We start from the raw sequence: 15,861 nt of genomic DNA, 5'->3' as shown, positions 1-15,861 counted from the left end.
GTTCCCCACCTCATTGAAGTCTCATTGAAAGATTTTACGCAGTAGTTTTAACCATTTTCTCACTGCTTAAACAACATTTCTTAAAATGATGTTAGTATCTAAAGTACTCTTACTCACATTTTAATATAACTTTCTGAGTGGGGATGTAAATGGTGATACTTCTATTGTGGGGACCTGATCAGATAGCAGTGCCTTGAGCAAATCTGATACACTTTGTGGGCTTCTCCTCTGCCGTAAACACAGCAACATGAGAGACAAAGGTCAGTCTGTTGATACAGCAATGTAAATGGTAACAACACTCATATGGGGTATGTAGAGCTGAGCTTTAATTATCCTGGGCTTGAGAATTCAAGCCTTCAACTTCCTTGTTGAATGCTTGCTCCAGGAGAGAAGGGGCTGCTGTGGGATGGGGGGGAGCCCTCCTGGATCCACTCACCAACGGTATTTTAATCTACATGCAGAGCACACAGCTCATCTTGCCTGCAGATGGAGGAGCACAGCAACTCACAGCCAAGTAGGTAGAGAATTCAGCTAGAGAGATGATGCCTTGCTCCCTGCTGCAAGGGCTATTAAAATATATTTTAAATGCCTTTTTAATTAAACAGTAAGTACCCTGAAGTTCTCTAACGAAATGAAAAGCACCTAAATCACATCAGAAAAATCACATTCATTCATTTTCGTGGCTGCAGCTGAGACTTTTCTGTCTTTAGTTCAGCTGTGTCCTAAACATTGAGGGAGAATTAGGTAACAGGCTGTCACTGATTTTTAATTTGTCAGCAAATCAAGTCAGTGTGCAAGAAAACAGTGTAACAAAAGATGTTTCAGATCTTCAGTAGGAAAAGGTACTGGTTAAAGTATCTATATATTGTTGTTGTTACATAAAATAGTTTTACAAAAAAATGAAGGTTCAAGTTTTAATTTTTTTCACTTTAGATGTTATTACTGTTCTGAACACCAGTTTTACACACAGAGTCTTAAGGGAGAGAAAGCTGGTAACTGAACCCAGATGTCACAAGTCTCCAAATTGGTTCATAAGACAATTTCTTTATTAAAACTTTTATCATTGAAAATTAGATGAGTTTTCAAATAAAAGATTTTTAAAAGATACCACTTCATAAAGTCTTAAAATAGTTAATGCTTTATGTCATTTAAACAAAAATAATGTACCACAGATTGAAATGTTAATGTGGGGTTTTATTGACTATAGCCTGTTAAGGACCTGTAGCTGTTACAGCTTTTGCTTATAGGCATTCTGAAGATACATGCTGACTAAATTGAGTTATGAAGTGTTATAAATAGGTTCATCTGCTCTAAGTCAGACAGAATTTATGAACTTGTATCTTACCTCTTGCAGTCACATCTTTGGCAAGCTGAAAATCTCTTATCAGATTCAAAATAGAAGTAGTAAATAAAGGGTGCGGCGATAAGCATGAGTCATGAAAAATACATACATTTTGAGATTGCTGAAATTACTTTGGGTTTATTTTTTTTTGTCAGGGAGGAGGAAACATCTCTTTTAACCAACTACTCTGTCCTTTGAAACTTAATACGCTAAACACTATGTAGTGTAACTGTATATAATTTAAAGATACATTTTACTAAAATATATTAAAAATAAATATGTACCTTTTTAACACTTCTTTTTTTCTTTGTAATTGTGAGGACACCAGACAAGTGAATGTCTAATTGTAAGATTGTTGCAAACTGCTTATAGTTTGACAGGAAGCTTCACATGAACAGGGCAATTTACAGCATTTCTTGGGAAAATGCAACAAAATTATTTTTGTGTTTCCAGCTACAGTATTTGTTACAAGCTTTTGTTATGCAGTTACAAATTGCCTTTGTGATATAAAAAATGTGCTTTATATCTGTATTTTTGTTAATATCCATCATTGTCCTGTTATCATGATGATAATGAGCTGTAATAGCGAGGCAGTCACAGTTGAAATTCTTCATAAGCTTATCACAGTTTTTATTCTCTATGAAGGCTGCAAGACAGAACATGTTCATATTTCTAACCTCCATTTTTAACTGATACTCGTAGAAAATCATATCATATATAATTTATTATACCATGAAATGTATTAAGAGTAGAAAAAAAGACCAAATTAGTTAGCACACTGACCAGATTGTTCAAGCAGTGGTTTAATTTCAAATGGAGAGATGAACTATAAGCATATAAACCAGCTCTGAAAATAAAAATTAAAAAAAATTAAATTTATGCCTTGGTAAAGCATCAGATTCTCATATTCACTTTTTTTTTTTCCTGAAGAAGTAATGAATATGCATTTAAAATGTTAAAATATTTGAAGTAAAATTCTGTAAATTAAGGTGGGAATTTTAAAATCAAGCTATATACTTGGATTGGTTGTTTTGTTGGGGTTTTTGTCCTGCATCATTGTAGAAGTACTACACTTACCCGTAATCTGTTTTTAGGCTTTAAAGCAGAAAGGTTGAAGCTCAGTCTTTCACTTGTCCTTTAGGCAGTAGTGTGATTAAAAACCGATTCCAGTAAATCAAGTATAAATGCATATCTCAGAAACCTGGAGGTAAAAGATAAATTAAGTTACAGAGAATGGTTATATTATCTTCTGAATATGCCCTTGCTTTAAACCAAATTGTACCCCACTCCCTTATGGGAAAAAAGATTATAGCAAAGGCTTTAATTATCCATATTCTACTAATGATTTCACTAATTTTAAAGTTATTTTAGGAAGGGAAAAAATTGCCAGGTTTTAAATCCTCTAATATTCTGTGTACCATATGCATCTTTTTTGATGTCACACAGATTGCTAAATCATAAGTCCTGGGCTTTCTCTTTGTGTGCTTATCCAGCTGCTACATTAGCTGTTCCCGTGGGTTTTTTTCTACATTGAGCATGCTTAAACTCTTATGCAATCTAATACTGTCATTGGACTAATTTTCTGCTTTTAACCAAATGCATATTCTGCTTTGCAGTAGGGCTTTCTTTCAGCTCTTGCAGTGGAGGAAAGCAAACACCGATGATGCATTCTTTTCACAGTGAGAGGATGTTTATCAATCACCTTGCACTTTCTTTGATGTCATACAATTATACATTCCGTACATCAATTTTTGTTTGATATTTCAATTTATTCTTCTGAAAGACCACTGCTTTGAAGGCAACCCTTATACCCTATTTTTTTCTGTTTCTATGGTGCTGAATACAAATGTTATATGGTGAATGTAAACACTTTATATACACGTATGGATAATATTTACAGGAAACTTAACATTAACAGATTTGTTCTTTAATTTCAGAGTCTTAATACTGTCTGAATGCTTTTATTTCCCTCTGGAAAAATAATTTTTATACAAGTAATATGCAAAACTGGAGTATAATGGACAAAATAAAAATAGTTAATAAATACGATTTTACAAAATATATTTCAGATTACACTCAGAAAACCTATGTAATTACATTCATTTCAGCTACACTTTAAAAATGTATTCTCTGGGATATCCATCTATTAATTTTAAACTTTTCTTAAAACAAAAAAAACCTGATTATGTTGCCAAATTGTTAAAGATGTCAGTGAGTCTGTTTTCACTTAATATACAAAGTAGTGTATTTTTTGCGTAGGGTGTACCTTATTCCTTACTCAAGTTCAATTACAAATGTCACTTGAAGTATCAAATAGAGCTTTAGCTTAGATTTTCTGTGTCTTGAGTTGTCCATTTCGGCTGCATTGACCACATATTTTCATCTACCTACAGCATTATACTTTTCAAAACAATATTTTGTGGGGAGATGGCTAAATAGACCCTTATTTACATTTACTATTCTTAGTTCATAATTTGCAGTGGATTTTGCTTTTGAGTTTTTCTTAGTATAGGCAAGGAGATTTTCAGATCTGTAAAGGCAACTTCTTGTGCTCAGAAAGTGCAGGAATACTTGTAAAGTTATAAATGTAGGCATAAAACTAGCCTGAAGATGTATTTGAGACTATTACAAGTATCTTTTGCTAGCAACTCATGTGGCTTAGAAGGTACCAATGACTTTTTTTTCTACATTACTGGAAGATGATGCCGTAAGCTTCTCCTCTGAAAAACATTGACTCAGATTCTGGGTGCTGGTGCTGGTTCAGTTGCTTTCTGAAAACCACCCTTCTCTCCAAGATACTATGCTGAACTAATGTAAAATGTAGATAATATTAGGTTTTGCTTCACTGTCAAAAATTACAAGAGTTAGGTCTGAAAGTTTCCTTCTCAAAAATGAATGCATAAAGTTTTTTTTCCTTTCTTTTAAAGCAGTGAAATTAACTTTCTTTGACACTCCCTCATTTTGGATGATTTGCTAAAGAAGTTTTTGCTTGAAGAATACAGCAATATTTTGTAAACATAGTAGCTCAGATAAACATTTATTCTCCTCCATAGCAACAAGTTACACTTTGCTTTTCAGTTTTAGAGACCATCCTTGGATTTTGTCCCATTATTATTTTGCTCATCACAGACTCTGTTGCCTCCTCTTCGACTCCTTCTCAGGCTTTCCATTTGGTTCTTCATAGTCTCCTACACATTACATTGTAATATTTCAGCTAGAATTTTTCTTTCCTCCACATGTTCATTCACAGTGACTAGATTTCTAATGTTCAGTTGCTGGTTTTACAGGTGTTTTAAAATGTATTGAGCTTAACAAAGCACATTATTTACTCATTGTGGCCATTGTATTTTACTACTCCTGTATATACTTGGTCATCCTTAAATCAAGGCTGTTAGGTGTCTGCACCTATTCCAGCATGTCTTGCTTACACTCAAGATGCGAAGGTGCCATTCATTTGAATTCTTATATAGCTGTTGGATTCAGCTTTGACATTTGTGATGAAACCGCAACTTTCATTGTGTCCATGGCAATGAAGTTATATCCATTAGGAAGGTCTGTGTTTACTATTCTTCTTAGCTGTTTCCTGGCAGGAGTGGATGGTGATTTTGATTATAAAGTAAATATTCACTTGAAAGATTTTGACAGGTCTAAAAACCTCCATGTCCCAGAGCTGTATTCAAGACACATTTCTTTCCCTGCTTCTCTCTTTGTTTTGCTTTACAACTGTGGTGTGAAAAAACTCAACAGCCGACACTTTCAAGGATGGGACTTTAACAAGTTCTTTAGGAAATATGCGATCTTTGCTGGAAGCTTGGTGCATGATCTTGCACGCATTGTAGCAGAATTGGAAACACTGGAGCAAATGACCTGACTTTTGAAAGTACTGATGCAATGGTAATGATTTTCCACCATAAGGAAGCCTGGTCTAGCCATTATTACATGCGGGTATAGTTTGAGGAGGTTTATAGCTATGTACACTTGCTATGTACCATAGTCTGATGAACATAGCCACCAATTCAATCTATGTCTGTCTCAAAAGTTGTATATACAAATAGATCCTCACCCTAGTTTGGGCTTTCAGGTGGTCCATGCAAAATCAAAGTCATAGGCAGGAGAAATTTAAAATAAAGAAGATAGGTTATAGAAGGTCAGAAGTAGGAGAGTTTACTGACACAGAAGTAGATCTCCGATAACATTTTATTCTTTTTTTATTGAACTTACATATGACCCACATGGCTGTTTTAAGAGTAGTGTTTCTTCCTGATAATCCGTAGGATCCCTGGAACTGCTTCTTTACTTAAATCCCAGTCATTTATGACTTCCAACATTTCTGTGCAAGTGCTGATCTTAGACAACAAATGGGAAAGGAACGGTTTAGATGCTGAAAGAAGTCAAAAGGAAATGGGAGGAATGGAGAAGGTATGCCAAGATAAGGAGGAACAAGAGCAATGACAGCTGTCCTGGGGAAGGCATTAGTGCTGCAGATCTCAGTGAGAATGTTTTATTTCAATCTAGAGTAGTATGCTCCTGTAACCATACTCCCCAGGTCATAGGCCTGAATATTAAAAAAATAAAATAAAATTGGAATTCTGCCCTCTACAATAAACAAATTCACTGAGGAGAAAAGAAGCACTGCGTATTTGGGTTTGGTCATATTCTCTTGCGCAAAGCTGCACTTTAAAATTAAAAGTGTATATAGTCTTGGGTTTTTTTTTCCCTCTATCTTGGCAGAAGTGACAGCAAATGGCTCAGTCTCTGGATGCCAGACTCAGCACAGCGGCAGGAAGAAATATTAGTTTATATGAGAAGCACGTGCTGAATGTGTACCTGATTTTTGTCTCATGCAGGAAAAAGATGCAGGCAAGCCAAATGCAATGAATCATGAATCATACTGAATCTGTTGGCTGGCAGTTAGACAGGCGATACCAAATTGTACTCACTCATCTATAAAGTGATCAATATCACTTTATATCTGTAAAATCACTTTATATTTTTAATTTATATCTGTAAAATGATCTCAGTGATTATTCTTCCTCTTTTCTTCCTGCTTGTACCCCTTCCAAGTTCCATGCTCCAAAAAATAAAGTCTAACCCATACAGCCACTGATTTCTTTTACCTGGGTGCTTCTCAGACCATGTTTTTACCTTGAAATGTACTGTAATTATAGTTGAGATTTTACATTCAACCATTACCAGGGGAAACACTGCTTCTTAGATTCTTCAGTGGACCTGGTTATCACTTTGTTATGAGACAAAACTGATTCTTAGCAATGGTTTAATTGATTTTTTTTTAATATAACTGCTCTTTAGATTGTTTGGAAAGAAAGTGATAGTCAAATTAGAGTGATTTTTAATAGCAAAAAGGTTAAGTTTTAATGAAAATTAAAACTCTCATTTAATGAAAGGTTTTTTTCCTAATAAATACACACAGTGAGTCCTGACAAGACTGCTTATACCAACAAAGGGCGAAAAGGTAAACAATTATAAAAAGTGATTATATTAAGAATTGAGAGGTCAGTCAGAAGACTTCAACATGCAGACATTATCTGTTACACTCAAAATCTTGTTAGGGACTAAGGGAATGCACTTTATCTACTGAGCTAAGCATTTGTAGTTCATCTAATTCGTTTTGACTGTCTTATAAAATTAAGTCCATATTATCCAAGTATTAAAGTTTTGTTATTAGTATGGTTAAAATCTTATACATAAACTTCCTAGAAAATGTTATTTGGTGTTATCCTCCCGCTTCCAGTACTTCTCCAGTTCTTAAGACTATTCAGTCTTCCTCAGGAAGAGGGAAGACTTTAACAGTAATTAGCATCTTGAGTTCTCCACCTCCTCTTCAGTTTGGAGTTTGCTTGAGGCTCCTTTTCTGTATTTCCTCAAGTTTGCTTAATTGCTGTTTGTCACTACATCCCAGGCAAAGTGCGGGAGCAGCACGCTGCCCCCACACCACCTTGTTACCCAGGAGGGGCTGTTTGTCCTGCACTGACTAGAGGTGCCAGCCCCTGGCCTAGGTGCTACCAGAGTGAAGCCAACACAGGGAGGCAACAAGCATATGGCCAACAGGCAGTTGCTGCCATGGCTGAAACAAGCTCTCAATAAGGCAGGGCCAGACCCATGCTGAAACCCTGCATGGCCATCTCTCCACCAAGCTGCTGGCTTTGTGCTAGTGATGGCAAACCCCATATTTAGTGGTCTGCAGAACATCCCAAACATTTGTCTTGCAATTGTTACCAACTCACAAAAGATGTTAGTCTTTTGAGACTTCATATGAGTAAGAGCTAATCTCAGTATGTGTTTCCTGTGTTGAATCTTTAAAATTTACTGTTGCTGGTACATGGAAAATTGCATAATACAGTTTTCCTCAGAACAGTACCTAAAATATTTATCAGTATGAGAATGTGGTCTTTTGCATTCAGAACAAATGTTCTTTGATATTGCTAAATTATTTAAAATCTTTGCATGAGAGAATCAGAAATCTCATCAGTTGTCCGACACTGGTTTGTGATGCTTAACTGTCTTTGCTTAGAAATCACAATAAGTGTAGAAGTTAAGAGAAAATGCAAAAAGATAAGATTTTTTTAGAGGTCAAAATCCAGATAAGTAAAAACAAGGACCACAGCCTTGTTTTATTATTGTATTTACCCAATTAAGATCTACAGGTAATCATGCAAATGAATACAATACATATCTAAACCCCATAGTTTTCAGCACATAGTGTTTTAAAACAGGCTGGGACGATGATGGACTTTATTGCTTTTTAAACTGCTTTAAACATAGTAAAGTACAGTACAATCTCATAAACTAAAATCAGTAACCCTTGCTATGAATGTGCATTTGTAATGATCAGAGTTTGAAAGGTTGTTTTCCAGTGACTACTGCTGTGAAGCCTGTTATGCACTAATAAAGTTATGTTTTTACTGTATTATTTCACATAGAAAACTTTAATGACTGTTTTCAAGTTCTTTTCACTGTACTGTAAGCAATTTAGGAAACTCCAGTCAAAGTACTCCCACGTTCTGAGGCTTCATTGAAAGCATCCAGTATGCGATGAAGATTTATTCACTGAATGACGTTAAGTAGGTAGAATTCCTGTAATGATTTTTAGTAACTCATTTTCCTCTTTTATTTGCAGACTACGGTACTATTAAGAAAGTACTTGCCCCAATGAATCAGACTTCAAGTAGCTGCCTGCTTGAGGAAATTGAACTCCTGCCGAAAAGTCAGCGAGAGCCCATCAGGAGCCTTCAGATCCTGCACAGCCAGAGTGTCCTTTTTGTGGGCCTTCAGGAACATGTAATTAAAGTCCCCCTGAAAAGATGTCTCTTTTACAAAACATACAGGTATGAAGAATCATCTAGTTTGATTTGATTAGAGAAAAACGCTTGCGGGGGGTTGTGGAAAAATGGGAAGAAAAATGACTGTAAGTAGGAATCCAAATTACCTCTCTCAGCAATAACTTTCTATCTACACTGTTTATCAAGTGTCTCTGACTTCTTGTACTGACTTGTCAGGGCTAGATGAGACTCTCAAGAAATTATATAGATATTTAAGTGTCATCATACAGATTCTGAATTGTGGTATGAAACTTTAAGAAATGGTTTATATACAAAACAGGTATCTAATAATGTGCAATATAGCTGCTGGTTTAATATATTTGAAACTTGAAATTTGAACAAATTTAATGTGTTTTTTTTTTTAAAACTGTAATATAACTGAGCAAACTATATCCTTGTGAGTTCAGGCAGTAAACTGAATTGCATGAACTGAAGTTAAAGCTGGTTGGAAAAGTGGCTATTTAAAGGTAGTGCTGGATCAGGAAGCCATAATAAAAGTTAATATTCTACTAGGTGAAAAAGTTATGCAGCTAATAATTGTTCAATCAAACAAGGAAAATAACTTAAAAATTATCACTTGGTTTTTAGACTATATCATGGTAGTTATGGAATTTAAAGTTCAGTGTACAACTTTTTCTATAGGTTATCTGAAAGCACTTCTGGGTTGCAAAACATATACTACTAGAGATTGTTAATTTCATGTCATTCGTTATATCTTCCCTTTGATGTGTGGTTCCAGTAATTAAAGGTAATTATTCTTCTTTTGTGTCAGAGAGACTATGAACCAGCGTGATGAGCTTTTTGAGAACAGTAACATGCATTTGGTTGTGCTTTAGCTTATTTTGCTCTCGGCTCATTTAATATACGTTCCTTTGAAAAGCCCGGCTATTAAAGGAGAGAGAAAGGGCTGCCAGTTGTCTTTCTTGGCAGCTACACTCAGGATAACAAAGATGTTGTTTGTGCAGCAGACAGAGATTATACTCCCTGCAAAAGCAGTGATCATTTGCAGGAGGAGATATTTCTGGCTGTGAGAGAGACCATGTGTGCAGTCACAGCAGGGAGGTGACCACAGGACACAGGTATAGAGCTGTGGCTTGGGACAGTCAAAGGACTTTTCTGAGGGACTTGGCTCTACAGGGGATTGAAGCCATGCAGGAGCCCAGTGAAAGTCTACTGGGTTGAGAACAATACTGGAGTAAAAGCTGTGCCCTGAAAAGCTGGAGAAGAGAAGGGAAGGGCAGTATCCTCCTTATTGCAGTTCTTCACCAGCCCTTTTTGCTTATGCTGTCTTACATAGGATATTTTAAGCATTTTCTACTAAAATAGAAGTGATAGGACACTCAAAACCCCATTGGAAGACTGCAATGCTTGTTTTAAGGGAAAGTTAGGCATGTCTATGCCTCAAGTTTTTTGTTAGTTTAAGGGCCAACATAAGACCAAGTTTCATCTTTATTGTATTTAGCGAGTTGAAACAGGATGTGTGGTGGTTTGGTAGCCCTTTTTGTTTTGTTTCCTCTTTCCCATGAAGTGAAGACCTTATATACTGTGAGGTGTATATGTATGCATATGTGTATATCTGAAGAAAAAAAATCTAACGACATATTCTAATGCTTCTCTCTTTTCTTGAATATGATATGATTATGCCATTCTTGTTGCATAAGACATTAAACATGATTCCCTAAGCACACATGTTTATTTCAGAAAGGGAGATTAACCTGTTGTCCTGTGTTTTCTTAGGGTCTGCGTACCCATAATGGCAATCATAAACACAGAGAGCTCAATAATGCACATATCCCATATTTATGCCAAGCCTGCAGTCCAGACAGTTCAAGGCTGAAGTCTCGTTATGTTAATAGTGAGGTGTGAACTCCAGAATTCAGAGATGAGACTTCCAGAGCGCCTGCTTAGTTGGTGCCTATATGGAGGTCCCACAAAGTCCCTGGTACCTGTGAGTACAAGTCCTGGGGCACATCAGTGCTGTTCTAGCTGCAGGGCCCAAACATACTTTTCGGCCTCACAGGGTGGGACTGCTGTCTCAAATCATAGACCAGATGCATGGCTGCAGGCTGAGCATTCCTCTCCCCTGAACAGTGGGGTCTAATTGACTAGATTTGAAGAGCTTGCTTTAAAAAAAAAATAAAAAATGCTGTTCCCCTTTACTAAGTAGAGCAGTAGTTAAATGGCTCAAATCCTGCTCAAATGATAACTTATTCCGCTGCCCAGAGCTATGTGAAATTGTGTCTTCTGCTGAAATGACTTACTTAGAAAAAGATAAAATTATTCCTTGTAGGCTTTTCCAGTCATATCTTTTGTAGTTGTATGACTTTCCTTGTAGTAATTAAATATCCATTGCATCAAAATGATTGCCATCCATTCTTTCTTCTTGGTTAAAGTGTTCACTGGCAATTCTAGCTGTTTTGTGAGAAAGAAGAGGATTTGCAGGTGTGACCTAGATAAAATAAGGCGTCTCCTTGTCATCTGTCATTAAAGCCTAATGTCATTTGGAAAATACAGACGTACTCTTTCTCTCACTATCACTTACTTTTGGCTTGACTTGGTTTTTTACTTTGTTTTTTTTTCCTGGCTTATGCTAGATTTCAAGCATATTTCATTCTCTACTTGAAGGCAGTATAGGTACCTTACGCAGGTTTATAAATTTCATTAGGTAGTAAAACATCTGAAATTTGGTCACTGCATTGCTGAGTGCTTTAGTACTCACATTCTTGTTGCATTGCCGACTATTACTTCTAGTCTATAGCAGTGGACAGAGTAATGGGCAAACCTCACCTGCAGCAGTGCCTTGGGGAATTGTGGTTTTTTTTTTTGTTTGTTTGGTTATTTTTAATTTTGTTTGTTTGTTTGTTTTTTTGTTGTTTTAATTTTATCCATTCATACTTACAGCTGTATAACTGTGCCAAGGCTGTATTCTGAACTTGCATCAGTAGTAACTAGAGTTTCTTTCCTAGATCAAGGGCATATGTAGTCTTTAATATGTACTTCACATAATTATAAATAGAAATAAAGTGTGCTTGTTTATGAATAACAGCCTTAGAAAACCCCAAAGCCTCAAGATGTACTAGCCCATCTGCTCTCTCTTTTTGTGTCAATGGCAAAGTGCTCACCATTTAATCTTTTCTAATCTTTTCGTTTAGGTTTATTGCAAAGGTTTCAGACAATGCAACTTCAGTCCCTCTTTTGAACAAACTGTTCCACAAGCTAATATCTCAATATCATGATAATTTTGATATTGCCTGTTTTTTTTCTTTTTATTTCATTATTCCTTGATTTATCTTCACATGCTAGCCTCAAAGCATGTGCTTATTGCTTTTATTTGTAGTTTATTATGTCTCCTTAATTATCACTCTGACATGCTGTACATGTTTAGCTAATTTGTATTTTCTTGTAAAGCACTCCAGCACTTTCCTGTGGTGGAATCCTCTGTGAAATGGCGTTGCCTCTGACAGACATTCCCTCTGATTCAGGACAGTCCTGTTCCATACCAACTCACAGTTCCGCTCCCACAAAAGCTGTTATTGAAGGTCCTTGAAAATACAGTTTTACATTTGGAGGCTTATTTTGATTTTTTAATTTTTTGTGTGTGTGTGTTCTAAGTGCATTTCAGTGCACTTTAGTACCATGGCAGCAGACCATGCTACAGGTAGAACCTGTTGTCACACCTATAGATTGGGTTGCTCAGCACTTTCCATTATGCCATGATGGTTCTGCTGTTTATAAGTTGCCCATGCTAATTATTTGGATTGACATTTTTCATGGTGGGGTGGTCTCTCACTGACTTTGGCCAACGACTGAACAGTTTTGAACATCCTGACATAATACTGCTGTTTTCAGGAGTCAGCTAAGAAAAAATGGTTTGAGGTGTTTGAGTTCTTAAAAACAGTTCCCCAAAAAGCCCTGGTGTCTTCATGCTCCAGGAGAAAGCAGCAAAGCAGTTAGCTTGATTCGCTCTCCTTGGGGAAAATCCTCAAGGTTTGACCAGGCTATTACTGCTTGGGTGTTGCAATTCACAAATGTTTTTCCACCTTTTTCAGAAGACTGTCAGCGTTATTCACTGGAGCTACTATTTTCACTATGAATTCTCCCACTTTCTTCAGAGTTGAGTATACCAAGCATAAAGCACAAGTGACTTTTGTATACCTCCTAATTAACTGTAATGTGAGATAAATAGAATTATTATGAGGAGAAAAATAACTGTTAAACTCTCTAAAGCTGCAGTGTTTGATATTTACTTTGAAGGCTCTATGCATCTGTAATAAAGAATAAGATCTGTAGCAGGGGAATAAAGGCTTTCCCCTATAAAAAGAACCAAAGAACCAGTCATTTGTCTTCTATTGGCAGCTGTAGCTTCCATAAGCAACTTTGGATGGCAGTAATTTTTTGGAGGCAAATTTATTGATGATAGAATTTGTACTGGTGTTGTCAGTGGATCAGTTCTGAAAGTAGGGGCAATGAAAGGTTGTATCAGCCCAATGTTCTGCAATATCTTACCAAAAAGGTTCACAAATTGGTACTTCTCATGGAAGATAGGTTTCATGTGCTGATCTTACTATAACTACTTTTGTGTAAGTATTGTCACCTGCTAAAAGCTGTACAAATAGTGACTTCTCTGGTGTAAAAAAACCCCAACAATTTCTGGAAATTGTTGAATATTAGTTTTTACATTCTACACTTAAAATGTTATTGGGTCATAAGACTGTTCTGCTAAGTAATGTTATCGCAGCTATTCTACTGTAATCATAACTGTTCTCTCCATCTGTACACCATCATTTTTATTTTGTCTTCATTAACCATCAGCTAAGCAATCTGTATGTATACAAAAGATAACTGTAGCAGTGCAGTAGTAGAAAGGGTATTGAATTTACTAACAAAAGAAAACAATTATTACAAATTTGATTATGCTTTATTTCATTCATAGAACTCTCACCGTGGGTGACCCTGCTTGAACAGGCAGGTTGGACTAGATGTTCTCTGGTGGTCGCTTCCAGCCACAACCATTCTGTGATTCTGAGTAATGTTGCCTAAATTATTACTAAGTGCTGATATGTCCAGAAGAGCTTGCCAACAATTGGAATTGAAATTGCTGTTTTAAAATAATCATTCCAGAACAGTTATTTTTTGATATCCAGGTGGATTTCCTTATTTGAAAATACGCAAGGCTAATTCCAGTTTAAATCAAAGAAACATATCTATATCAAAATGTTGGAACCGCATGAGGAACAATCTGAATTAGTCATTCCAGAGTATCACTATGGATCTGGGGATTCTGGAGAATCTGGAGAAGTATTCTGGAAGAATGCTACAGAAGTATTCTGGAGAATCTGGAGAATCTCTGGAAGTATTCTCTGGGAAGAATCTCTGGGAGTATTGTCCAGAGTCAGAATCCTCATACATTTCCCAGACTGGGATAAACCATAATCCTGGCTGCAAGACTGGGTTATAATGACATTTAAAATATAGATATATTAGATGTATAGATGTATAGATGTATTAGATACACTGGAAAATTATCTTCAATTATTGTGAACCTATGAGTCAGCAGAACCATGAAATAAGCACACTGAAAGTTTTCCTCACTCAAAAGAAGTAGAATATTAGTTCCATACTGGGGAGGGAATCAATTCAAGCTCTACAAATCTGAGGTTGACCTATATTTCTTCCTCTGTGAACAACAAGGTTTTAGCAGAAAATCTTTTGTTTGTCTGGCCCATAAAATCCACCAGAGACAAACTATGCATTTACACTTTGCTGTACCTGAAATACATGTGTGATCTATGCATGTGTGCATTGCATTGTAAAGCACACATTTTTGGCAACAAGAAGGAATTTTTATAAAAAGATTGTTACAGCCTGCTCCCAATGTATTTCTTGAAGTAGCCTTATGAGGAAGAGGAAAATGTCTTTTCCTTTTAGTCTGAAAAGTTGAAAGAAAACCAGATGGTCTTGACTATGTATTTCCAATTCAGATTTAATTGCTAGGATATTATTTTAAACAAAGAAGTAAGCTAATAAATAAAAATGTAAAACAGGCACATGGTTTTCCTATGTCATGATGTAATTAATTTCTTTGCTTTAAAAAAATACCAAAACATTTGAGGATTTCTAAATTCAGTGTAGTTATTGTTGAGTTTTTCTTGAAAATCACCTGACATGTTTAAAGCAACCCACTTTCTAAGACGTCATTTCACTAGGCATTTGATACTTGGCAAGTATCAGATTCTCTAGAAACAGAAGTTAAAGGAATTGGATGGTAAAAAGAAAATAAAGGGAAAACAAACAAATAAACAAAACCCCAACAAAAACCCCCATGCAAATATGGAAGGGTTTTTATTCGAAAATACTTTAACATATCACATACTGGACTGCTACTCAGGCCAGTACATACCCTATGCAACTCAGCTTAGAGTGCTCTGCATTACACACCAGTTGTTTTCTCGTGAGAATTATTTTCAGCTCTCATAATATTCGAGAATCTTTTTTTTGTAGACATTTATTTGAAAATTTACAGAAAATTGATATCTGAGGTTGGACTCCACCATTGACTGGAATGTGAGAAAGAGAGAGAGGGAAGGAGAGGTGGAGAATATTCTTGATGCAACAGTGTGAGCTATGAGCAGGATTCCAGGAATAGGAGCTTGGATGCTCCAGTTCTATGACTCTAAACTGAGTGCTTTTGAAGGCCATCTGCTCCTTGTAATACACTGAAGTGAAGATATCTACAATTACTTGTGGAATGAAAGGTAACAGCGCCCTTGAAATGTTGGGGTGGCTGCTATCTGGTTAGTCTTTTTAAGGAGTCAAGTTGTACGTCCTAAATTGGGGCTTGCTATCTTTATAATGATTAATTTTCTAGTCTGAAGTTAACCTCAACATTTAAGTTCAAAACAACCTAGGTTACAGCTGGCTAAAAGGATATGGTGCTTTTGTACCCTGTTTACATTTATATCCACTAAAGATGCACGGGTCATTTAAAGACATGGGGATGCTATATGGAAGCAAACATGTCCAGCCTGGGCAACCACTGTTGTTGCTGTTCAATGCATAAACTTGTGGGAAAATCCCCAAATCTGTTGCCACTTAGGTAGCTCAGATTTTCAGAGCCTATTTGCAAGCCACAGATTTGCAAGCTCCAGTTTCAGCCCATCAAAATGGCTTTGGAAACCT

At 36.2% G+C, this 15,861-nt stretch overlaps 1 protein-coding gene across 7 annotated transcripts in view; it reads left to right on the top strand.

The window, feature by feature from the left end:
- Window positions 1–15,861, top strand: part of SEMA5A (semaphorin 5A) — an 831,366-nt gene that overhangs the window by 214,204 nt on the left and 601,301 nt on the right. For all 7 annotated transcript variants that reach the window (XR_009742648.1, XR_009742649.1, XM_061449193.1 and 4 more), the window contains one exon: window positions 8,481–8,688. Coding sequence is in view for 5 of the 7 variants with exons in the window: in XM_061449193.1 (XP_061305177.1) it covers window positions 8,481–8,688 (208 nt within the window). In the remaining 2 variants the exon portion in view is untranslated. The remainder of the gene's footprint in view (window positions 1–8,480; window positions 8,689–15,861) is intronic.

The sequence above is a fragment of the Pezoporus flaviventris genome, unplaced genomic scaffold, assembly GCF_033815535.1.
Source record: "Pezoporus flaviventris isolate CSIRO_AGI_PZ_B2104156 unplaced genomic scaffold, CSIRO_AGI_Pfla_v1 ptg000007l, whole genome shotgun sequence".
NCBI classification, from domain to species: domain Eukaryota; kingdom Metazoa; phylum Chordata; class Aves; order Psittaciformes; family Psittacidae; genus Pezoporus; species Pezoporus flaviventris.
This window is presented reverse-complemented; position numbering and strand designations above follow the sequence as displayed.